At 41.7% G+C, this 25,060-nt stretch overlaps 1 protein-coding gene across 2 annotated transcripts in view; it reads left to right on the top strand.

Moving 5' to 3' along the window:
- The first annotated feature begins 510 nt into the window (after positions 1 to 510).
- Positions 511 to 25,060, top strand: part of NFIA (nuclear factor I A) — a 693,058-nt gene continuing 668,508 nt past the window's right edge. For both annotated transcript variants that reach the window (XM_045292063.1, XM_045292062.1), the window contains exon 1: positions 511 to 621. In XM_045292063.1, coding sequence (XP_045147998.1) covers positions 526 to 621 — 96 coding nt within the window. In that variant the 5' untranslated portion in view covers positions 511 to 525. The remainder of the gene's footprint in view (positions 622 to 25,060) is intronic.

Genomic DNA, 25,060 nt, shown 5'->3' with positions numbered 1-25,060 from the left:
GAATCAGACTTAAAGTCGAAGAAGGAGGGGGCAGGGGAGGGGGAGCCCAAAACATTGCATGATAGTCTCTAAGCAGTTCCATCTGTCAAGCAGAAATTTTAGGCTAATAGCCTGTGGCGATCTCCCTCCGCAGTCCACTACCTGCCTTTGTCCTATTAAATCTCTTTATTCTCCTTAAAAAAAAAAAAGAAGGGGGTGGGGGGGTTGGTGGCTGGAAGGAAAGGAAAAACCTTGCAGACCAAAATCATCTGAGTGATGAAGCCCTAATTTTAACCGCCTCCCTTTGATGTGTGGCAGTGGGCTCTTGTTTTTGAAAAAGGAGAGAGGAGAAGACAGTACAAGGAGCAGGAGACTTTTCATCTCCACTTCACCTTGCCACTGGGTCTGTGAGAGATTGGTTCATTGTCAAGGAGATTTTTTTTTACCCATGATTCCATATGGCATGGACCGGACTACATGTTGCCCCACATGCCACTGCAAATGTTTTCTCAATTAGGTGTCTTATCTCCCGTGAGTTAGCATCAGATGAAGCTTGCTGACAGCGTAATGGCAGGGAGAGCTTCCGACGGCTCCATCAAATGGCAGCTCTGCTACGACATCTCGGCCAGAACTTGGTGGATGGTGAGTTGGCAGCCGGGGCTGCTGGCTGCTTTTTTTTTTTTTTCTCCCTCTTTTCTACTTTCCCTCCCTCTTTGACAAAATGTCCCAGACCTCACATTCATCAAATTCACATTTGATTTTTTTCACACTGCTGTGAGGCCGCCTCACGCTGCTCGCTCGTGCCATCCTCTCTGGCACCCTGCGACTTGAGTTCCCAGGAAGGCTTTGCCCTGGTTCTTCCCTGGGACAGAGTTTGGGAGTTTGCTCCGTTTGTACTTATTTATTTGTTTGTTTGTTTGCTTGCTTATTTTTAAGAGGATGGGGAGTTTTAAGGTGGAGATGTGTATGTGAGCCAAGCTGGTCTTGAGATACACATTTGGACATTTGTCCTGGCCCTCAGGTTTCTCTCTCTCTCTCTCTCTCTCTCTCTGGCTTTACAGCCTTGGATTTTTGTCTTCCGAAATGACGAGGGGCATGTTTGTTCCTTGGCTGTGGTATTTTCTGAGGATGCATGGTGGGCACTAGGGAGCTGAAAGTCCTGAGCGAATTCTGGTCCTACCTCATTAATTGGATTGCCTGAAGTCACCTGTGAGAGAACTCTGGGTTCCGGGCCCTGCTTTCCAGCAGGGAGCCCATAGGTCTCATCTAACTTTCCCCTGTTTGTTTACGTCAGAACAGGTCTCTTAGGAGTGCTGCCTCTCATGGGAAAGGACCTCAGCACCTTAGCGTCCAGTTACTCTGGGTACAAATAAAGTTTTCAGAAAGTTCCACCGTGCCGCCCCAGAATGAGTTAACTCATATGTCATGGTCAACCAGGCCAGACAACCTTTGACATCTTGGGTCTATAAGAGGTAGAGTGAGTTGGGAGGGTGCACAATAGCTCATTGTCACAGGGGAGGCAACTCCTGGGAGGAAGAGTCCTCAAATCACGACTGCCCTCGTTAGAGGGGGGTCCGTTAAGGATTAATTCATTAGCGGTGCATTTCTAGTTTTCCGTAATTATTATTCTTGCAGCAAGCGTGAATTCTTCCAGGGAGTGAAAAAAAAGTTTGCTGCCAGGACAATGAATGTATTATCTGTTCCTAACTGGACCGTGAACTTCAGCTCATTTCACATAGATATCAGTTTAAGGGAAGCAAAAAGAGAGAGAGAGAGTTGTGTGGAAGGGGGAGATTGGCGAATGGAATTACAAAACAAGGCATGGCCGGTTTCATTGCATGACCTGCAGAAAGAGTGGCCCTGTCCCCTTCCTGGACAAGGGTGGCTATCATTCTGGCAAGTTTCAAGCGTCCTGAAGACTGAGCGGTTTTGAAAAGTGAGCGACCAAAGGAATCAATTTGGCTGCTTCTTGGGGTGCAGTGTGTCCATCCTAAGGACTTGAGTGAAGGTGGTTGTGGGTATGTCTGTACATGTGTGTCGTAACTTGCAGTTTCTGAACTAAGCATTAGGAATGTTACCAGTGGCTTCAAGAGACGGTTACATGCTGCTTTGGGTTAATTAGATCAGCAGAAGACTCTCCACTAAGACCTTGAACTTTTATTCAAGGCACTTATTTTCCCATTAGAGTTTCTGCCAGCAAGAACAAGGTCTATTTGTATGCATGCTCTCATGGTGCCTAGTGCTTTGCCTTCTGTAGCTTGTTAAACACCAGAAATGAATATTCTGATTGGTTTAGCTATTATTTCCTAAGTTAAGTTGTACGCTTTATTAAAAAAAAAACCTTTACTGATGTCATGTTCTGGCTGAAAGATTGTGCTCCTTGTATTGAAAAGCTCGTAGATTTTATAGACTACTGCTTTTTATGGTAATTGTGTCATCTTTCCACCACACATCCTTGCAGGGATCGCCAAATGCCGCTTTCTTTTCTTTTTTTAAGTTGGAAAACTGTCATTTCTTATTGAAAAGTTTACTTGGAGGTTGCTTTTGATTAAAAATTATTTCACAGATGTTTTACCGCTGAGAATATACAATATAAAAGTAGTGGAAACATTTAGCAGTGCAAGCGCCTAAAAATAAACAATGCGGCAAGCCCACATTGCTGCTGGGCGGGCTGTGGACTACCATGGGAAAGTTGCTCCCAAACTTCACTGCTCCTGCATCTTTGCTTTGAAAGGGGCGAGAAATCAGGGTACTGCTTAAAGAAGTTGTAGAAGTTACCACGGGGGCTGGAGGGGGTTGGGGGGAGAGATAGATTTTATTTCCCTCAGAAGTAAATGCTGATTCCCCAGTCCTTCAGATCTGCCGGGTACAAATGATTCTAATGTAAATGTCCGGTTATCGGTGGAGAATGAAGGACTTTGATGAAGGCGGGAGAGGACTAATTAAAATCACAGAAAATTCACATCTCCTCTTCGACCTCCTCTCTCCTTCCAGAGCATTCCCTCCCCCACCTCCTCCCACACCCCCCTCGCTATACAAATAATCCTCACACACACGCTTTAAAAAGAAAATTAAATCAAACTTCTCCCCTGGCTGAAATGGTTCTTTAACCAAAGGACAGTACAAGTTCTGAGTTTCACAGTAAAGGCAAATAAAGCTTTAAAATTACCTCATGCGTCATCTGGCTGCTCAGACCCTCGGCTTCCTAGTGGGAACCTCCGGCTTGGTGCTCCCAGCATACAAAGGCAACGCACTGAAAGCCCCTCCACCGCGGAGACTCGGCCTCAGCTGCCAGCACCGGGATATGCAATTTTGCTTTTTAATGAATCGTAAACAATTTGTATGGCAAATGAGTTTGTTTGTTTTAGTTTGGTAGAATATGCTGGACCACGCTGTAGGCAGCCCTTACCTGCCCCGGAATTTAGGATGAGAATGTATAGAACCCTGGATCATTTTAATTTTTCTAAATTAAAAAAAAGACCCACTAGAATGAAAGAAACTGGTCAATAAAAGACTGAGAATAAATAACAAATTTGCTTCTCTTCCCCGCTCTCTCCTCTGCTTACCCCTCTGTCCCCACCCCCTCTCACAGTTCACCCTAGTTACAGTAGGCTCTGAAAGGCACTTTTTGATATCAACTAACAGGAGCTCAGTTCGTTGACTAGAATCATCTTGTTGGTTTTTTGTTTGTTTTGTTAAGTCTAAATTTTAGCTTTGTTATGAAAAGGCTTCTTTTAAGAACCAGTTCTTTTCAAATGTGAAATACTGACAAGGGCCAGCTCTAAGACTTTCTATGGCTTTTTCTAGTGGAAGGGAATGAATGTTGGTTTGAGAATATAAGAAGTGGTAAATGTACCTTTTGGTATCAAAGTGGCTCAAGAGAGAAGTCTCGCGATCCAGAAAGCAAAGGAAAACTCTCCCAAGTCCAGGAGCTGTAAACAAGCTTAGAAGTTACTTAGCCAGCAGCCAGGGTTCGAGCCTGTCCATTTTAAGGGTAATTACATTTGGCCCTGCCACTTATGAGAAATCTTTTGATATCTGAGCCATGTCTCTAATGCTTTAATCATGCAAATCAAGAAATAGATATGACACACCAACTTAATCTAGCTCTGTTGTGACATCTCTCATCGAACTCTTCCGACATAAAACTCTCATGAAATTGTCCTCCACTCCAAATGAAAAGGAAGAATCCCGCGTGTGTGCATGTGATGAAATAACAGTTCTTAACCAGTGGAATCACCTCCACTCCACCGATGTGGCTTTCAAAAGAAGGGCCAATAAGCCTTCTCCTCTTCATAATGACTTGGTGTTCTGGGACTGTTCTGAAGTGAATGACCAAAACACACTTGTCTTACTTCTGCCTACTCTCCCCTCACTCCAAAACTTTTTAAAAATCATGGCAGCTCTGCCATAAGGGTTTTCAAGTCATCCAGCGACCGTCTTCACCCCATGCTAGCGTCTCAGGCATTTCCTCTGGAAACACTCGCTTCAGAACCTGCCACACGACTTTTGTATGAAGAGCTGTCCATAACTTTAATCCAAATTTTCACATTCAGCCTTGGCAGGCCAGGAAATACGTGAGCGGGAAAGATAGGCGAGGTTTTGTAGTAGCAATGTCTATTTCTTAAAGTTCACATACAAAACAGTGAGGTGCTTGTGGAGAAGACGGTGTTACCACGTTTAACAATTCAAAACACTCAACTCCAGCCTCCTTCGAAAATGATTGGCAACCTTGGCTGCTGCAGACACCGAACTGAAAGCTCTTATTTTGTGGAAACCTTTTGTCGCTGTCCTTTGCTTAGATTCACATCTTACATTGTATCTACCATTTTAATTTTATGTTAATTCCCATCGTAACAACTTTTGCTAATGATTGTTTTCTCTTTCCCATTGAAGGCCTTGCCTAATGAGGTTTTGTCTATGAAGTTGCACTAGCTCTTTTTAATGATAATGATTAAAATAATGTGAGATCACAACAATGGCTATAAATAAGTCAACGTGAGGGGGTATTGATTAAATAATAAAGCAAATCATATTCTCAATACCAAAGGTATTTGTTCAAAAGGATGTGTCTGCAATGACTATGTTTATAAACATTTTACTTCATGCGTCTGTGCCCTGTTTTAAGACACTTTGTGTAGGATGCGGTGGTACTATCTAAACTTATGTTTAAATGTACCCTTTTTAAAATATTTAACCCATTATTATAAATATGTGTGAGCATATTAACTGCCAAGAACATGCATTGGCTCCAAGTATTTCTGTACATTTTATAAAAACGATGTCCTTATGGTCTTGGCCAGAAGCAGTTCAGAGTAAACTATGAATGAAGTGGGGTTTTATCATTTTTGTTCCCACATGCTCTCAGAAGTTCACCTTGTCATGTCCTTTTGGTTAGCCTTATACAACATCTTTTGGAGTACCATTTCCTATACTGGAGGAGAAATGAATACATTAAACAATTTCTTTTTTTTTTCTTCCCTTAAATCAAATTAAAACCCAAATGTAATTCATTCCAAAATGTGATTGGTTACTTAGAGCTAGCCCATGTACCTCTACTATCTTGAAAAATATCTTGATTTCCTGTTATTACACTCATATTTCTCCTGTGACCTTTAGACAGTAAAATAAATGCTTTGTCCTTATTTTCTAGTTGATTTTCCTTCACCTGTCCTGAATATTGTCAGGAATGTTTCTAATTTAAACCCAAAAGAATCAGGGGCTGATTAAAAGACAGGAAATTGGAGGATTAAACTGTCTGGTTGAACTTCCTTTACATATCAGTGCTCGGTAACTCGCACTGGACTACAAACTCAACAGGACAGTTCTTAGAAGGCATGTAGATGCATAATGCATATGAGTAGTGTGTGTGTGTGTGTGTGTGTGTGTGTGTGTGTGTGTGTGTGTGTGTGCATCTGTGTCCACATGTGTCTGTGTGCCATGCACTCCTAAGTATAAAGAGAAAGGATCTAGCGGCTGGTAGCTATAAGGGCTTTTAAGTGGGATAGGTTTAAGCCAAAGGGGTTTATGCTATGGGCATGAAAGTTCATTCAAAGCCCATAATCCCAGGATATTTGCAAAACTTTCTTATTAAAACAGTTCTGTGAAACTTAGCAAATAATGAAATGCTCTAAGGGAGGAAGAGCAATACCCTGTGTTGGAAATGAAAAGTAAATTGCAGTAGCCATTTAGTCTGTCTCGCCTCAGTTCTAGTCAAAATTTCAGACCCCCATCTCCTTGGGAGAGCAGAGCAGAGACTGTATACCAAGTGAGGAAATTAATCTAAAAGGATTCCAAAGCCATTTTCGACTCCCTTTTGCCTCAACTGTGAAAGGATCATTCTGGCTCTTCCAGGTGAGCATAAATTGCCAAATGTGTGCATAGCAGGAAATGGCATAGATTAGGACCAGGGGTTAAGAATTCATCCATGCTCCTGGATCATTCAGAATGAAAAATAAATAATAACAATTAACACGAACCCATGGTCCTAGACTGTTAGGGTGTCATGTGTATTTGAAATGCTGTGTTCCAGGCGCTGGGAATGATTTTTGCCTGATTGCTCTCTGCTCTCCTCTCTTACCCTAACCCATAAACACTTGGTGATTCAACTTCCGAGATCTCCAAAAGAGCATGCAGCGTTTCCCTGCCTGAATTGCGACGATGGGCTATACTGAGAAAAACGGAATAAGTAAAGCGTCGGGTCTAGCAAGACAAGCCATCGATGAGAGTTGTAAAGCTGTGGGTAAACATTGAGAGGCTTGTGACAGAGAGCCTTCGTTTCTTCATTTATTCCCTCGGAGATCTCCTAGCAAGGACCAGAGGGGAGAGAATCCGCTGATGCTTCTGCCAACTGCCACCCTCAAACTTTCAAGGCACTGGGGAGCCGTCACCTGCACCCCATGCCCAGCTGAATACCAAATCATCACAAATAGTGCTGGTTGAATCCTAGTTATCTCCTAGGTGCTCCCCGGCACTTTTCATAAAGTACACTATTTTTCCTCACTTTCCACCTAATAATATCCAGCTTTAGAAAAGTTTATACATTACGCAAGTATGAGCACCTGCCCAGAATAAGCTCCTCAGAATCCAAAAGCCAGTGGCTTACTCATTCCACCAAACTCTCCTTAAATGAATGGATGATTTTAGAAAGTCCAAGGGGTGAGGGCATTCAGAAATTTGCAGGCTAAGAATCACCCATTCATATAATGGGATATTTTCTTTGCCTCAGTTTGTTTGAGGCAGAGAAATTATAATGTGCCAAAAGCCAGAAGGGACACTGATCATGTAGCCCCTAACCACTTTTCCAGGAGAGCTGTCTATCTTATTACTTGAGATCAAAATATCATCCCGCCCCAACCAAAGAAACTCACAAGAAGCACCGGGGTGTGTGTAAGAGAGAAAGCATCCAGTCATATTAAAACACACCTTTTCATCAAAGATGGATAGTTCAGGGAAATTCAGAATGGTTTAGTTCTTGGTGAATCACAGAGGCATTTCATTTCTGAAGTCGTTTAATTCCTTACAGAGAAGATATTGCACCTACAGTTTTACATGAAAGATATCATTTTTAAGATTCCATCTCTCCAAAGAGAGATTCTTAGTGTTCAGTTCTCTCCTTCGCTCTCTCTTTTTAAAATAAATACACATGCCAACATAGAGTGACATTGATATGTTTCTCCACCTTGGGAATTGCTAATTAAAGTTTTATTCCAACTGAGACTTTTGTGATGCAGGAAACACAACGCAGGATCTATGTTGCATGATGGCAAAGATGTTAATACGTTCACTATGAGTAAACATCTATTTTCTAAACAATTGCTCACTATAAACAATGCATCTCAGCCAAAGCTCTTTACAGATACCACATGTTGGATATAGTTTTTATTCCTCCTAATCCAAGCTCTTATTGTAACCCTGGATGAGAACACTCCAAGGCTGATTATTTTATCTGGTTGGAAAATAGGAATCATGGCCAGGTGGGTATTGTTGTTAGGTACTCAAAAGTCAATTCAGAGTCATAGCAACCCCATGTAAAAAAAAAAAAGAAAGAAAGAAAGAAACCAAGCCCATCCTGCAGCATCCTCACAATGGTTCTTAGGTTGCGTTCATTGCTGAAGCCATGGTGTCCGTCCATCTCATGGAGAGCCTTCCTCTTTTTCACTGCCCTCTACTTTACCAAAAAATCTGTCTTTGGAACTGGACTCTCCAGATAACATTTCCAAAACACGAGACAAAGTCTCATCATCCTTGCTTCTAAGAGCATTGTGGCTGTACTTTACACGAGACCATTTCGTTTGGTTTTTCGACAGTCCGTGGTACTTTCTGTATTCTTTGCTAGCACCATAATTTAAATACATCTATTCTTGAATCTTCCTTATTTAATGTCTGGCTTTCATGCACATATGAGGCAAAGGAAAATATTATGGTTTGAGTCAGGAACACCTTAGTCCCCAAAGTAACATTGTTGCTTTCAATACTCTAAAGAAGTCTTGTGCAGAAGATTTACCTACTGTAACTTGTCTTCTGATCTCTTGACTGCTGCTTCCATGAGTAGAGTATGGATCTAAACGAAATGAAATCCTTGAAAAATCCAACCTTGTCTCCATTTATCATGATGTGACCTACTGGTCTAGTTGTTCTTCTTGACATTTGAGTTGTAATCTATACTGAAGGCTTCAATCCTTCATCTTTCATCAGCAAATACTTCCAGCCTGTCTTGCTTTCATCGAGCAAGGCTGTGGCATCTGCAAATCACAGGTTGTCAATAAGCCTTCCTCCCATCCTGGTGCCACGTCCTTCTTCATATAATCCAGCTTCCCTGTCTGCTCAGCACGCAGATTGAGTAAGGATGACAAAGGGGATGCCACCCTGACACACACATTCCTGATCTGAAACCCTGCAGTACTCCCTTGTTCTGTTGCACAATTGCCTCCCGATCCATGAACAAGTTCTGCATGAAACGCTCATTCTTTTCAAAACTATCCATAGTTTGTTATGATCCACAGATTGAATGCAACACAAGCAAACACATTTTGGGTTGTGTTAGGCCAGGTTGGCGAGAGAAAAAAAAATCCAGTGACACTCATATGTATGTAAGAAAGTGTTTTATACCAAGAAGTATTTATATATCAAGAACGCATCCCATCCCAGTCTAACTCGAGTCAATAAGTCCAAGTTTAGTCCCTAAGTCCCTCTTCAGACACATGCAGTCACAAACATTGATGCAGAAATATCACAGGTTAGTGGCTGCAAAGTCGTGTGGATCCAATGGCAGTGGATGCATCACAGGCTCTGGCTGCAATCAGAGTTAGCCAACAGGAAGATGAAGGCAGAGAGATAGAGGGGAGGTGCCCAGGGTCCTCCTTATGAAAAGGTCATGCCCACAAGCTGGCACCATCAAGCTGTGACCTGATCGACATATTGAATACTACCCCTGCAATTTTATATATCTTCAAGCTGATGTGAAATTATGTAATTACCACACTAGTATTTTCTGCTTTCAGTCAAGTCCACCTAACATTAGCAATGATATAGCTTGTTCCACATCCTCTCCTGAGTCTGACCTGAAACTCTGGCAAGGTATTGCTGCTTCAACTATTGTTGAATGATCTTCAGCAAAATTCTACTTACATATGGTATCAATTATATTGTTCCATAATCTGAGCTTTCTGTTGGTCAATCTTTCTTTGGAATGGGTACAAATATGGACCTCTTCCAGTCGGTTGGCCAAGTAGCTGTCTTACAAATTTCTTGGCATAGACAAACAAATGTTTCCAGTGCTTCATCAACTTGCAATTCCATTGGTGTGGTAATCTGTTGTCAATTTGATAGTATTAAGAGTGAAGGGTTGGAGTTTCACCTGTCAATCAGGTCACAGCTTGATAACCTCATTTGGAGGCACTAAGGAGATAAATAGCTCACTGGAGGAGGGACATACTCTCACTCCTTGTGAGACATTCCTGATGACAAGACACATGGAGCTATGCTAGAGCCCTGGAGCCCAAGGAGCTATGTGCCCTGCCAGCACTGAGATGCTTACAGTGCCACTGGATCCACAAGACTTTCCACCTACTGGCCTGTGATCTTCCTGCATTCTGCATCATTGTATGGGTCTGAAGAGAACTTTACAGATTGGAATTGGATATATGGGTTAATATTCAACTTATGGACGTGATCTGAACTGGGCTGGGATGTTTTCTCAATATTCAATTGCTCTTGTATATAAAGTCCTCTCTTATATGCATATGAATGTCTCTGGATTTGTTTTTCTAGTCAACCCAGACTAACAAAATTGGTATTCCATCAATACCAGGAGCCTTGTTGTTGGCTAATGCCTTCAGTGTTGCTTGGACATCTTCCTTCGGTACCATTGGTTCTTGCTCATAAGCTACCACATGAAGTGGTGCAATGTAGACTAGTTCTTTTTGGTAGCAACTCAGTGTATTATTTCCATCTTCTTTTAATGCTTCATGTGATCATTCAAAATTTTACCCACAGAATCTTTCAATGTTGCAACTCGAGGACTGAATTTTTTCTTTACTTCTTTCTGCTTAAGATATGTTAAGTGGGTTCTTCCCTTTGGGTTTTCTAAATCTAGGTCCTCTGCACATTTTACTATGACATTTTCCTCTGTCTCCTCGAGCTGCCCTCTGACATTTTCTGTTCAGCTCTTTGACTTCCTCATTTCTTCCATTTGCCTTAGTTATGATTAATACCAAGTTTCACAGTCTTTTCTGACATCCACTTTTTCTTTTTTCATGTCTTTTGAATGATCTTTTGCTTTCTTCATTTACAATGTTCTTGAGGTCACCCTCATTTAGGTCTTCTGTTATTGGTGTTTCATGCATCAAACCTGTTCCTGAAAGTTTCTCTAAATTGGGATGTCACATACTCAAGGTCATATTTTGGCTCTGTGGACTTGATTTCATTTTCTTTAGCTTCCACTTGCACTTACATATGAGCAATTGATGGTCTGCTCCACCGTCAGCCTCTGGCCTGGTTTTAGCTACTGATAATGTGCTTCTCCCTTGTCTCTTCCCACAGATATACTCGATTTGGTTTCCGTGTATTCCATCTGGAAGAGTTCAGATGTATAGTCACCATTTGTGTTGTTGAAAAATGGTATTTTCTAGGAACAAATCATCAGTCTTGCAAAATTCTCTTATTCGATCTCCAGCTTCATTTCTATCATCAAGATCGTATTGTATTTTCCAACTACTGTTCCTTTCTCGTTAGTCCCAACTTTTGCCTTCCAGTCGCATCTCGATTGCATGTGTGATCAAGTTCAGACTGAAGATGTCAGTGGAGTTCTTCAATTTCTTCATTAACAGCTTTAGTGGTTGGTGTATAAATACCAAACATTGTATTGATTGGACTTAAAGACAGTATCCTATCACAGACAACATTATAATTCAAGGTAGATCTTGAATTGCCCTTTTTGATGATGAATGCAACCCTACTCCTCCTGTGTCGTGACTAGCATAATAAAGCATATGATTTTCTGATTCAAAACGGCCAATGCCAATTCATTTCCGCTCACTAATGCCTAGAATGTCAGTCCTTATGCATTCCATTTCACGTTTCACTGCTTCCAACCTTCCTAGATTCATACTTTATGCATTATAAGTTCCAATTATTAATTGATATTTGCAGCTGTTTCTTCTCATTTTTCGTCATGCCCATCAGCAAATGAAGGTTCCAAAGGCATTATGATGGCAAAGTAGAGTTACTCTGAAAAGGCAGCTCTTCCTCAGTCATATTTTGAGTGCCTGCTGACCTAAGAGTATCATCTTCTGGCCATAGGTCAATACTGGGGGTGGATGATCCTGGGAAGAACAATATTTTGGGAAGATCAGTAGATCACTAGGCCTTTCTTCCTGTATAACTTTGTCTGGAAGCTCTGCTAAAGCCTATTTAGCAAATGAGCAACACACAAACTTCCACTGCCAGTTGCACGGTGGCTGCTCAGGAGGTGCCTTGGCTGGGAATTGAACCCAGATCCCCCTCATGAAAGATGAAATTCCTACCACTAAACTGTCATAGATATTTATGGGATGAAAAGACTTCATTTCACAGCATAGTCTTATTTGCCACCTCCTCGGTATTCCTTGACAACTTTCTCCCTCACAGATGCCTGGCTTTTCGTCCTGTTAATGAAATGCTCTAACAGCTGGGTTTGATAAACTCTTCCAAATGTTCAAATGATAAACATTGTCTGCTACATAATTGATTGTACCCATTTACTTTAGTATCAATTAAAATCAGCATGAATTGTTTTAAGAAAAATAGTCACCCCAATGCTCATTTTTGTAAGCATTTGAGCAGCAATCTGTTAGCAGGTGCTATGGTCTGGATCCCATCCTAGAAAAGAGGATGGGTCTTGGACACTTGTAATAAATTGCCCAAATCTGGGCTCCAAATGCATTCAATTTTGTTAGTGGAACTGCATAGAAATGATGGGCAAAAAGAACGAAGAGGATATATAATCATAATTATAGGAGGGGCTGATATCATTTCTCAAATAAAAAGCCAGAAAGTACCAAAGCTTAATACCAACTGAAGCAAACTCAGACCTCCACTGCTAGTGATTTTAATTGATTTTAACTCATAGTGACCCTATTGGACCCAGTAGAACTTCCCCAGAGAGTTTCCAAGCTTGTGAATCATTATGGAATCTGACTGCCAGTATTTTTCTCCCCTGGAGCAGCTGGTGAGTTTGAACCACTGATATCTTAGTTAGCTGGTGAACTCTTAACCACTCAGCCACCAAAGCAACTTATAGCCCAATATAACCCAAACCCACATCCATTGAGTCACTTCTAAGTAACCCCTTCCAGGGTTTCTGAGACTATAAGTCTTTTTTTCAGTCATTTTATTGGGGGCTCGTACAACTCTTATCACAATCCATACATACATCCACTGTGTAAAACACATTTGTACATTTGTACATTTGTTGCCATCATCATTCTCAAAACATTTGCTTTCTATTTGAGCTCTTGGTATCAGCTCCTCATTTTTCCCCTTCCTCCCCGCTCCCCACTCCTTCATAAATGCTTGATAATTTATAAATTATTATTATTATTTTGTCATATCTTACACTTCCCGACATCACCCTTCACCTACTTTTCTGTTGTCCATCCCCCACAGAGGAGGTTATATGTAGATTCTTGTAATCGGTTCCACCTTTCTACCCCACCTTCCCTCTACCCTCCCGGTATCGCCACTCTTACCACTGGTCCTGAAGCGATTTTCTGTCCTGGATTCCCTATGTTTCCAGTTCCTATCTATACCAGTGTACATCCTCTGGTCTAGCCAGATTTGTAAGATAGAATTGGGATTATGATCATGGAGGGGGTGTGTGAAGAATTTAGGAACTAGAGGAAAGTGGTATGTTTCATCTTTGCTGCACTGCACCCTGACTGGCTCATCTCCTCCCTGTGACCCTTCTGTAAGGGGATGTTCAGTTGCCTACAGATGGCTCTTGGGTCCCAATCTTTACTCCCCCTCATTCAAAATGATATGATTTTTTGTTCTTTGATGCCTGATACCTGATCCCTTCAGCTCTTCATGATCAAACAGTCTGGTGTGCTTCTTTCATGTGGGCTTTGTTGCTTCTCAGCTAGATGGCTAATTGTTTACCTACAAGCCTTTAAGACCCAGATGCTATATCTTTTGATAGCCAGGCTCCTTCAGCTTTCTCACCACATTTGTTTATGCATCTGCTGTGTCTACAGCAATCATGTTGGGAAGCTGAGCATCGTGGAATGGCAGTTAATAGAACAAAGTGTTCTTGCATTGAGGGAGTACTTGAGTGGCAGCCCAATGTCCATCGGCTACCTTAATACTAAACCTACAAATACATGCACATAGACCTATTCCCCTATTGTCCTACGTAAATATATTTACATATGTCTTTAAGAGAGCAGACAGCCTTCTCTTTCTCCCAAGAAGGCACGAGTGGGTTCCAGCCGTCAACAGGGAACCACAGACTCAAGTATCTCTGTCGATCAGTTAAGTGTAAGACATGGAGGATATAATAGATATAATTGGTAATGGTAGGACCTGAGATAAGCAAAAACATAATACCTACCAACCACAAAATGGTAACTATACTTATCAACAAAATGTGTGTGCTCCTTGGCCTAAAACTATTGACCGAACATTATGGATAGTGATATAGAATGGGCTTTCAGCTGCAAATTGTAAGAAACTTAGAGACAAATACCCCTGGGAAAGGGATCTGTGTGACCTAAGGCACACACACTGAAGATTACACCATTCACAGCTGATCCTTTTCTCCTGGCAGGTTTTTGTGGCACGAGAAGGGGACAGAAGTAAAATGGTCTCTAAAGCCAGGAAAGACAATTCTCAGAAAGGGGAGCTGCAAAATATCCGAGGAGGCATGTCCTATGACTGACTCCTGTCACTCTGGCCCCTATGGCTCAAAACAGCTTCACCATCCCTAGGATCTTGGGGCCTTGAGTTCCACAAAAGGTTGGCATTCATTCTTCCATTTCTCCACACAGAAAACTCTCCCTTTCTGCCAGGAATTCCAAGGAAGTTCTCACAGGTTCCCGTGGACACAATGAGTCACCTCCCTAATGGGCCCACAGTATTGTGACTCCCGTGCTGGCATTTTCTGCGTACCGTCCAAGGGGTGGAGTTCTTCTCATTGGCAGACGTCAGCAGTACAACGGTCAGATTTGAGGAAAGCTGGGTGAATCCTGGCTCTCTCCCTGACCATCTTCAGTGACTGGAGATATTGTGAATCTGTGTCTCATCTAAATATTGGAAGTATCATCATCATCATCACACTGGTGTATCAAGTGAAATCATATATATTGCACAAACCAGAAACCTGATATACATGTTTGACACCTATTTGTATCTCACTCCACATAATGGAATCCAGCACACATCCTGTCAAATTTACCTGTTAAGGAATTCTTAAGTCCGGCCACTCTTCTCCACCTCCACACCCTCCCCTAGCCCAAGTTACCATCTTCTCTGGCCCATCCTTCAACAGTAGCCTCTAGAGGGTCCAACTGTATCCCTCTTGTTCTTAGAGTTCATCCTTCACACTTAAGCCTACAAGATCTTTTCAAACACAAAGCAATCTAGCCTGACAGTGGATTGCCATTGCTTTTAGATAAAGAACAAACCCCGAATGAATACGGCCTGGTTTCTGCCTTGGGCCGTTCTTCTCCTTGAACATACTGTAGCCAGTCAGCTTGCTTGGAGTTCCCCAAAGTCCTCAGGCCCTATCTTCTCTTTTTCTGGAAAAAAACATCTTTCCATTCATAGTTAACACTCCCAGCCCTACCATTCTCAGAACGGCAGTGGATTTCTCAGGAAGCCTTTTCTGTGCCCTGGACTGTGTCAGAGAGCTTTGCTCATGGGCTCTCCGAGCCTGCTAGGCTTTCCCTGCACACCTATTTATAAGCATAGACACTTTATATTATTTATATTTTTTAATGTGTATGAATATGCCCTTACCTTTGTCTCCCCACAAAAGACTACTTATGAACCACAGGAAGGAAAATGTCTGCTTCGGTCACATATATTCCATTGTGTCCTGCACAGTACCTGGCATATGGCTGTATTGTTAGCTGCCATCTAGTCCGTTCTGACGCATGGCAAGCCCATGCACAACAGAAGGGAACACTGCCCAGTCCTGGGTCACCCTCACCCTTGTCCGTATTGCTGCAGCTACTGGGTCCATCCATTTCTGTAAGAGTCTTCCTCTTTTGTGCCGCCCCTCCACTTTACCAAGAATGATGTCCTTTGCCAGGGACAGGTCTCTCCTGACAATATGTCCAAAGTAAGCATGATGACGTCTTGCCATCCTTGCCTCTATAATAGTGGTTCTCAACCTTCCTCATGCCACGACCCTTTCATACAGTTCCTCATGTTGTGGTGACACCGCCCCCCCCACAACCATAAAATGATTTTCGTTGCTACTTCATCACTGTCATTTTGCAACTGCTATGTATCAGGTGACCCCTGTGAAAGGGTCATTCAACCCCCCCAAAGGGGTCGTGACCCACAGGTTGAGAACCACTGATCTAGAAGCACTCTGGCAGTACTTCTTCCAAGATAGATTAGTTTGTCCTTTTAGCAGCTCATGGAACTTGCAATATTCTAATAATTGCAGTATTAGAGATTGCATTTTCCTAATTGTGCTTTAGTATTACAATAGTTATCACCAACAGTCCCAGATCTCCCTGTAAGAATGTGGACGGCCTTTAACTCGCCCACTGACTGCTATCCAGTTGGTTCTGAGTCTCAGCAACCCTCAAGGACAGACTAGAACTGCTCCTCTACAGAGCCCTTACATCCTCTAAACTTTCTGCTGTGCAGATTCGTTACTTTTAAAATAACAGTGTCAGCTTCCTCAAGAGTTGCACAGGGTGATTTTGAAGATCTAATACATCAGCAGGTGTGTTTCGGCTTCTCTGAAAATTATGAAGTACAATACAAATGTAAAGGACACCATGACCCCAGAAACATAGGTTCCAGTTAAATATGTACGATCAAAATACTGGGGTGGGGGCCAGAGTTTGGAGTGGAGACTCAAGGCCCATCTGTAAACAACTGGACATTCCCTCACAGAGGGGTCACAAGGAAGAGATGAGCCAGTCAGGGTGCAGTATAGCACCGTGAAACACACTACTTTCCTCTGGTTCCATAATGCTTCCTCCCCCCCACTATCATGACCTCAGTTCTGCCTTGCAAAATGGATTAGACCAGAACATGCACAGTGCTACAGATAAGAGCCCGCAACACAGGGAATCCAGAATAGATAAACCCCCTCAAGGTCAACAATGAGAGTAGAGGTACCAGGAGGATTAGGGGAGGGTGGGGGTGGAAGGGGGTGTTGGTCCCAAGGATCAACATATAACCCGCTCCCAGGGGGACAAACAACAGAAAAGTGGGTGAAGGGCAACAGAGGATGATGTAAGATATGAAAAGAATAATCTATAACTTATCAAGGGTTTATGAGGGAGGGCAGGTTGGGAAGCAAGGGGGGAAAATGAGGAGCTGATATCAAGGGCTCAAGTAGAAAGAAAATGCTTTGAAAATGATGATGGCAGCATATCAACAAATGTGCTTGGCACAAGGGATGAATGTATGGATTGTGATAAGAGATGTAAGATCCTCCAATAAAAGTATTTAATTTAAAAATATATTTATGAATAAAATATAAAAATCATTTATCAAAAGAATACTCACGATCTTTACCTTCTCTTGTGATAGGGAATTAATGAGGGAAACGAAAGTGTGCTTCAACATACCTCTCCAGCAATGACTTTCCAGTATCAGAGACTTACATGAACTTATGAGTCTGTGAGCAGGGAGAGGAACAGCCATAGAGCAAATGCAGTTACAGAAGACACAGGCTAGAATTGGACTTGTGTTTACTCTCTTCTCCACTACTTCCCAGCAGTGTGACCGCAGCCAAATGGCTTCATTTTTTCATCTATAAAATGGGACAAATAGTAGTACCTCGCTCAAGGATTATTAAATGGATTAAATTATGTGATATGCATGTACCATTGAAATTAGTACTTGACACATGCTACAGGCTGACTAATAAAAGCCATCCATCACTAACATTGGTAGTGTTGATTTGTTATTACTGTTGTTACGTTCGTTATTGATTTTAGTCTAGGGGGATAGCAAGGTGGGTAACAACTTCATGCCCTCAAACAGTAAACTTGGATCTTGAGACAAAAGAAATGGCTTCTCTAATGTATTAGATTAGCCTGACCTATCAGCTCAGCTTGGGAAGTATGGCCGCCTCAGGGTTAAGACATCTTCTCAGCAACAGAGGAAATTGATGAAAGAACATCCAACCAGCGATAGCCTCGTCCACCCTGTGCAAATCACACATTTGTCATCAAACCCATCCATGCAAAGGTTTTGCCTTTGCTGTATGTAAATTTCATTTCTCAAGAAAATTACCCAATTAGAGGGCCTCACAGAATAAGGGAAGAATTCCTGTGTCAGTTGAAGCCATGCTGAACTACAAAGAAGCTTCCTGAACTTGATTGTCATATGTCAAAGTCAAATGAACACTTAGAAAACACCAGTGATCTCCCTTTTCCTCAGGAGAAAGAAGCATAGTCTTTGTGCCACTCTTGAGATTTATTTATTGCTGTGGGAGTAGTGGAAAGAAATATTTTTATCCAAGAATACTATAATGGGGAACAAAAATAAGAGTGTTTTCAAGAATAATATTGATAATGACAATGATTAGCATATATTGAGCATTCCCATGGATCAGGCCCTAAATTGAATATTTTGATTGCCTTATATTATTTTACCCCCACACTATCCCTATGAAATATTCCCATTTCACAGATTAGGAAATGTGATGGTAAGCAACTTGCCTAACACCCCTCCTGCCTTGAGTCAATTCTGGCTCATAGTTAGCCTATATTGGGTCTCTGAGCCTGTCAATCATAATGGGGCAGACAGCCTCATCTGTCTTTTGTGGAGCGGCTGATGTATTTGAACTACCAATTTTAAGGTTACCTATCCAACACGTACCTGACAGGAACCCTTCATCAACTTGCCTGAGATTATCACAAAAAACTAGTAAGTGACTGGTATAGATGCTGGCCCTAATCCAAAACTTATATGCCAAATGACTGAGTTATATTGTTTAAATGAATGTGAGTTTGTATTACTGTTTGCTGTTTAAAATATGTATTAATAGTTAAAAATGGTACTAATGTTTTCCACATGAAGAATAACAGCCACAAAGCTGCCCTTGGCATCCAAGGTCCAAGATTATAGCACGGGCGACCTAGAACATAGCACTGATTGTTACAGCAGCAAAGACCTTCTGGGAAGGTTAAGGACTAAACACTTTTAGGCATCCTCTCTGAGAGGAGTTGACTGAAAGACCTCTGGCTTGAAAGAACTCCTAATGGGAGTTCCCTTTCCAATACTTAAGCCACTGAGGAAGAGAAGACATGTTTTAAAATGTTGAAAAGAATGGATGTGTGCACTGTTAGAAGAGCTGTAAGAGCCCCAAATAAAATTATTTTTTTAATTGCTTTAAAAAAAGAATTGATTAAATGACTGTGCAAGTAGAAAATTCCATGAACTTCAAGACTACAATATTGCATAATAATAATAATATATAAAAATCTGTTGCTATCCATTCAATTCTAGTGCATAGCACCCCTGCAGGATGGAGTAGAACTGCCCCATTGGGGTTTTCGAGGCTGGAGACCTTTATTGGAGCAAACAGACACAATTTTCTCCTAAGTAGTGACTGGTGGGTTCAAATTTACAACTTTTCAGTTAGCAGTCAAGCACTTAACCGCTGTGTCACTAAGGCTCCTAATGATATTGAATGAAAACCAAAATTCCCTGCCAATGAGTTGGTGCCAACCCATCGACTTCCTATAAGACAGAGTAGAAATGTCCCTTTGGGTTTCCAATGCTTTAAACCTTTACGGAGCTGCTGGTCCACTCAAACCTCCAAGCAGGGCTCCTATGACATTGAATAGAACCATTAAGTAGTGGCCCATCACTACTATGCTCCAAAGGATAATAAATTAAATGTCCACGTGGACATATACAGAAAGATCTTTTTCCACCATCACACTGTCTTTCTACTAAGTTTTTTTTAATCCTATAACACATAGCCATTCCTCTTTGCCGCTGATATTTTTATTTGCTCAAGTACTGTAACTAACACAGAACACTAAGTAGAGATGGTGGGAAAGGTGCTGGTGACGTATTTTGTCTTCTCAAGTGTGGTTCCACTAGTAAACCCAAAGGACCAAGGGAGAAAGGTGAAAGCCCGGTGTCCCTGAATGCTGGGAATCAACATTTGTGAGTGTTCCATCTGCTCCGGATATTAAGGAGTCAGACATTTGGATCCGAGAAAACCTCATCCCAGACCAGCAGAATAGACTAAGAGCATAGAACACTGTAAGTCAGGCTAGGGCACCAATCTGTCATGTAAGAACAGGTCTGAGAAGAGGATTCCACAGGCACCAGAGCCCAATTGGAGAGAAAGTGGAGCCAACAGCAATCCACATTCTAAATCTGTGCCAAAATACAAGATCCCAGCACTTTTCTCTTGCTTTTAAGATGAGTAAATAGACAAAAAATTCATAATGACACAACATTAAAAGCTGCTAACCAAACATAAAGTGAGACTAAGTAGAAGGAAATATTAACAACCATATAGATGCCATCATAAAAAGCTAGAAACTTCTCTAAAACAATGTTGAAGGCAAGCACCATCAAAATTGCTCCCAGAGCAGAATTGTTGTTGCTGTGTTGTTAGGTCCTGTTCGGTCAGTTCTGACGCATGACTCCTGTACAAACCTATGTACAACAATGAGACAGCCTCTGGTTCGTCCTCACAATTGTTACGTTTGAGCCCATTGTTGCAGCCACTGTGTCAATCCATCTCATCAAACAGGCTCTTTTTTGCTGCCCTCTGCTTTACCAAAGGAGCCCTGGTGGCATAGGTGTTACAAATTGGGCTGCAATCTGCAAGATCAACAGTTTGAAACCATCAATCACTCTGCAAGAACAAAAGGGGGGCTTTCTACTCCCGTAAAGAGTTACCATCTTAGAAACTCACAAGGTCTGTTCTAGCCTGCCCTATGGGTTGCTATGAGACAGCACTGACTGGATAGCAGGGAGTTTGGTTTCTTGGTTTTCTACTGACAACAAGTGTATGAGACAAAGTCTTACCATTTAAATGTCCTATGTTCGGTGAGTCTCCCCAGAATGAATTACACAGAGTAAAGCATCATACGAAAGAGAGTGACGCTGACCCCAGAAAATGAAGTTCCCATCCAAATAAAAAGGTGTTTCCAAAGAAAACCAGAGCCATTGGACAGGAAGCCATAATTGTCTTAGTTATCGAATGATGCTGTAACAACAATACCCCAAGAGGATGACTTTAACAAACAGAAATGTATTCCCTCACAGTGTGGAAGGCTCGACATTCAATGTCATGGCGCCAGCCGAGCGGAAGGTTTTCTTCCTCTCCGTGGGTTCTGAAGGAAGATCATTCTCTCCTTCCCACATCCGTGGGCCTGGTGCCCCTTGGTGATCTCCATGAAGCACTCTTTCCCTAAATCCATGAGGTCCTCAGCGTAAGGACCCTGGATCCAGAAGATGAGCTCCGCTCCGGTGCTTCTGCCTTGGGGTCAGTAGTCCCTCTTTACGTGGGAACTTCTCGCTTCGCTTCAGTGGCCCTCCTTGCATCTCTGGCGATGTGCGTCACAGCCTAGGGAGCACCCCTTTACACCAGGGTTCTGACCTAGGTCAGAGCTTCGCCTCTCGCCCTAATCCCATCACAACGGATCGGCTGATCTCATCAGATCACACCCTGGGAGTATTCATATCATGACATAACTGCCACACCACTGAGCATCATGACCCAAACAAGTGGACCCATATTTTTTGTGGGGCACGATTCAACCCATGACAAGACTCAAGGACATAATAGAAAAAAAAGAAAGCTTTCTAGAATAGAGAAAGAAGGTGCACGTGACAATAGTTGAGGCAATGTCATTGTATTGGGGGCCACACTTAGACTCAACTTGCTCTCCAGGAAAGGGGGGTGGGGTGGGGATATTATCTAGAAAAATTGGGTGGGTGGTATCTTTTATTTGTTCTAGTTTTTATTATTTTCTGCTCTCTTTTGCACTGTATTTGTTGTTGGGGGAGTTGTATGATCTTTATATGCAGTCAGGATAGGTAAATCTTGTGAGACAACAACTAGATTCATAGTTTCTTAGCATTATGGCAGGGGGGCTGTGAGGGGGAAAGGGAACTAATGATGATGAGTACGCAGATGAAGAAAAGGCTCTACACTTGACGGTGGCGATGATTGCGTGACTCTCGTGAATATCTGATTCTATCGAGTTGTGTGGCACTTGAGTTATGTGTCAATAAAACTGTTTTTAGAATGGGTGTGGGGGGGTCTAAAAATCAGCCTTTTCTTGAATAGAAGGGACTATAAAATTCCACTGCATTGTTGACTCAAATCTTCACAAAAATATAGATCAAATGTTGTTTGGAGACTTGGTTATACACTAATAGAATTAAGAAGGGGATGTGCATCTTCCCACTTACTAAGTGCACATGCACACACATTCTGTATGTACAGACACTCAAAGAAAGAGCAAAACAATCAAAACAAAAGAAAAATCACGTAGAATGACAGCAGTTAACAAAATAATCTGTCTGATAATAAACATCAATGATTTCACCCCCACTACTGGGAAACAAAGGTTCCCCAAAGGAAGGGAAAAAGCTAAATCCAAGTGTTTGCTGCATCCAAGAGGCATACCCAGAACAGTGTCTAAGTGAAAAATAGATGGAAGGACAACAAGCTATAAAATAGAATGAAATAAAGTATAAGGTAGACAATATTAATTTCTACAAAGTTAGTTTCCAAGCAAAAGCAACTACCCAGGAATAAAGGATGATTTATATTATTTATGTTGATAGACCAAAGAATGTCATAATGAAGATACAGTGGCAATAAAGCCCTGTATGCATCAATTAACCTGTGCCAAGCAAAATCCATTAGAAAAGCTGAGATAAACAGATAAGACTATAATTTGTATGTATAATTTTAACACAGGTTTATTCATTTCTGTTAGTTCAATTAGATAAGCTGTAAATAATGGCATGGAAAGTTTGAATACATATAATTAGTAGCAGTAATACTGCTAAACAATGCTGACCCCCGCAAACAGAGAATATTCCAAATCTACAAACATTCATTGAAGTTCCACATAAACTTAGCATGTTGTGCAGGCACATAGACACATGCACATACACATACATATGCATCAATAAATTACAAAAGTGAACATTGCACAAACTCCATTCTCAGGGCACACGAAATAAGGCTATAGAATATTAACACACTGAATAGCTCACACCAGAATTAGTGCTAAAATAAGAACATTAAAATAATAAAGAGGCCTAAAATTACCATTGTCATTTAATGTAATCCTAGAAATTCTGACCGACTCAAAAGATGTGAAACAGAAATACACTTATTGAAGGAAAACAAAACAATTAACTCCAACAAGAATTCTGTGTTCCCTTAATGCATAATCCAAATATCACTACTGTGAAGATTGTAGTAACCGGGGATATGCACATCATGCTTTGACACTGTAAGGACACTGTAAGGATGACAGTTTTTCCCAAAATTAATTTACAGGTTCAGTGCCATCATGTCAAAATCCTAATATGTTGGATTCTTGAGTTTGACTTGCTTGAGCCTTACTGAAATGTAAATAACAGAGAATAATTTTGAACTGCAAAATGACATACATGAGGTTCCTTTAAAATATTGCGTGTGGGGGGTGGGGAACGGGGATCTTTTAATTCTGTTTGCCACTTGAAGTCCTCTCCTAAATGTGAGCGATGCCAGGTAGTATCCTCATCGTCAAAGTGAAGCTTCAAGGTTAACATTATTGCCAAATCAAAAGTCGTGGGTTGCTGTTAGGGATGATCATTTGAGGGTGGGGATCCATGAGAAAAAAGATCAAGGCCTCAGAGAGGACCCAGACCCCTTGGGTTATCACCGGGAAGAAGGTTCCCTTGCTGGGAGGCACCTTCCTTCCAAGCGCCTATTGTGTTCATGATACTTTTGTTATGCCAATTGATGGGCTGTTGGCTGTTGGTTGCAAGCAAGCTGGCTTTGCCAAGCAAGGGCCCTATAAACATCCGAATGAAATGGCTGGTTCTTCACCGTCTTTCTGATCATTGGTATGTGTGTGTACATTGTCGGGGCTTTGGGTCAGTTCGTCTCATTTTCCCTGGCCCCCTGGTTTACCAGGTTGCCATTTTCTGGTAATCAGTCTTTCCTAATGACACATCCAAAGCAAGCAAGTCAAAGTGTCACCATCCGCAATTCTAAGGGACATTCGAGCTGTATTTCTGTCTCCCTGTTTTCATGATCTAACTTCCACATGCATATAAAGCATTTGGAAAGGGCATGGTTTGGGTCAAAAGCACACCTTAGTCATCAAAACGACGCTGTTAACTTTTAAAAGAATAAAGAGGACTTTTGAAGCAAATTTGACTCATCCAAAAGTCACCTGGTTTCCTGATTGCTGCTTCTATGGATGGTGATTATCGATCTAAGTAGAATAAAATCATGGACAATTGAAATGTACCGTTTTCATTGGAGATGGGTGACAGAAATTTAATTCTCCACATTTTACAAATGCCTTTATTGAAACTTGCAAAGCTCCAGTAAATTCTCTAATGTACACAGAAATTAATAAGCGGTAGAGACAGAGTTCTCTCAAATTGGAAAATGTAGACGCTGACCATCAACAGTATTTACCCACTTTGAGAAACTCTGTGTAGAGGGCATGAGCGGCAGCACTTCCTCCCTAGCGGTGGGTTTGGTGCTAGACTCTTCGACTTCACCCATAACCTTACTGAGAACTACACACATCACAGTAAACGCATTCTTGGCTGACTAATGTAGTGTAAAGGTTGTGTTAGGACAGTATTTCCCAAAGATCCCTTGGGGAAGGGGGTGGCGCTAGAACAGTCAGTGGGCGCAGGGGCGGGGGGGCTTCAAAACCAGATGCCTTTGCTTTATGCAGAACTGTTGGGTATAGTACAACAGTTTTCCATTGCAGGAGGTGCTGAGTAATTGTTTTTTCTGAAAAGGAAGTAGTACACCAAATAAATTTGAGAACCTGTGGGTTAGAATTAAAATTTGGGCTGAGGTTAAGATCAAGATTAGTTTGAGGTTTGGGTTGGAATTTTAGTTGAGGCTGGGTCGGATTAGGATTATTACAGTTTGGCTTACTTTTAGGCTTAGATTCACGGGTAAATATACTATGCAGAGAGAGTACAAGAAAGTTCAGTGCCAGCAAGCATGCCCCAGAACGAGTAGCAATTACTACTGACTGTTAAAAGTTGATCTCGGTCTGTGAAGATTTGCAGTGAGAGTACAAGACTTGACTCCGAGGGAAACCGCACGTGCCCAGTCTTAGATGCAGGAAAGCAGTTGAGGCTTTGGGAGAGCCATTCGTTCAGCATAAAAAGCATGAGG

The sequence above is a fragment of the Echinops telfairi genome, unplaced genomic scaffold, assembly GCF_000313985.2.
Source record: "Echinops telfairi isolate 266 unplaced genomic scaffold, ASM31398v2 ScPeMD7_443;HRSCAF=831, whole genome shotgun sequence".
Taxonomy (NCBI): Eukaryota; Metazoa; Chordata; class Mammalia; order Afrosoricida; family Tenrecidae; genus Echinops; species Echinops telfairi.
The sequence above is the reverse complement of the archived record's forward strand: the minus strand, read 5'-3'. Positions and strand labels throughout refer to the sequence as shown.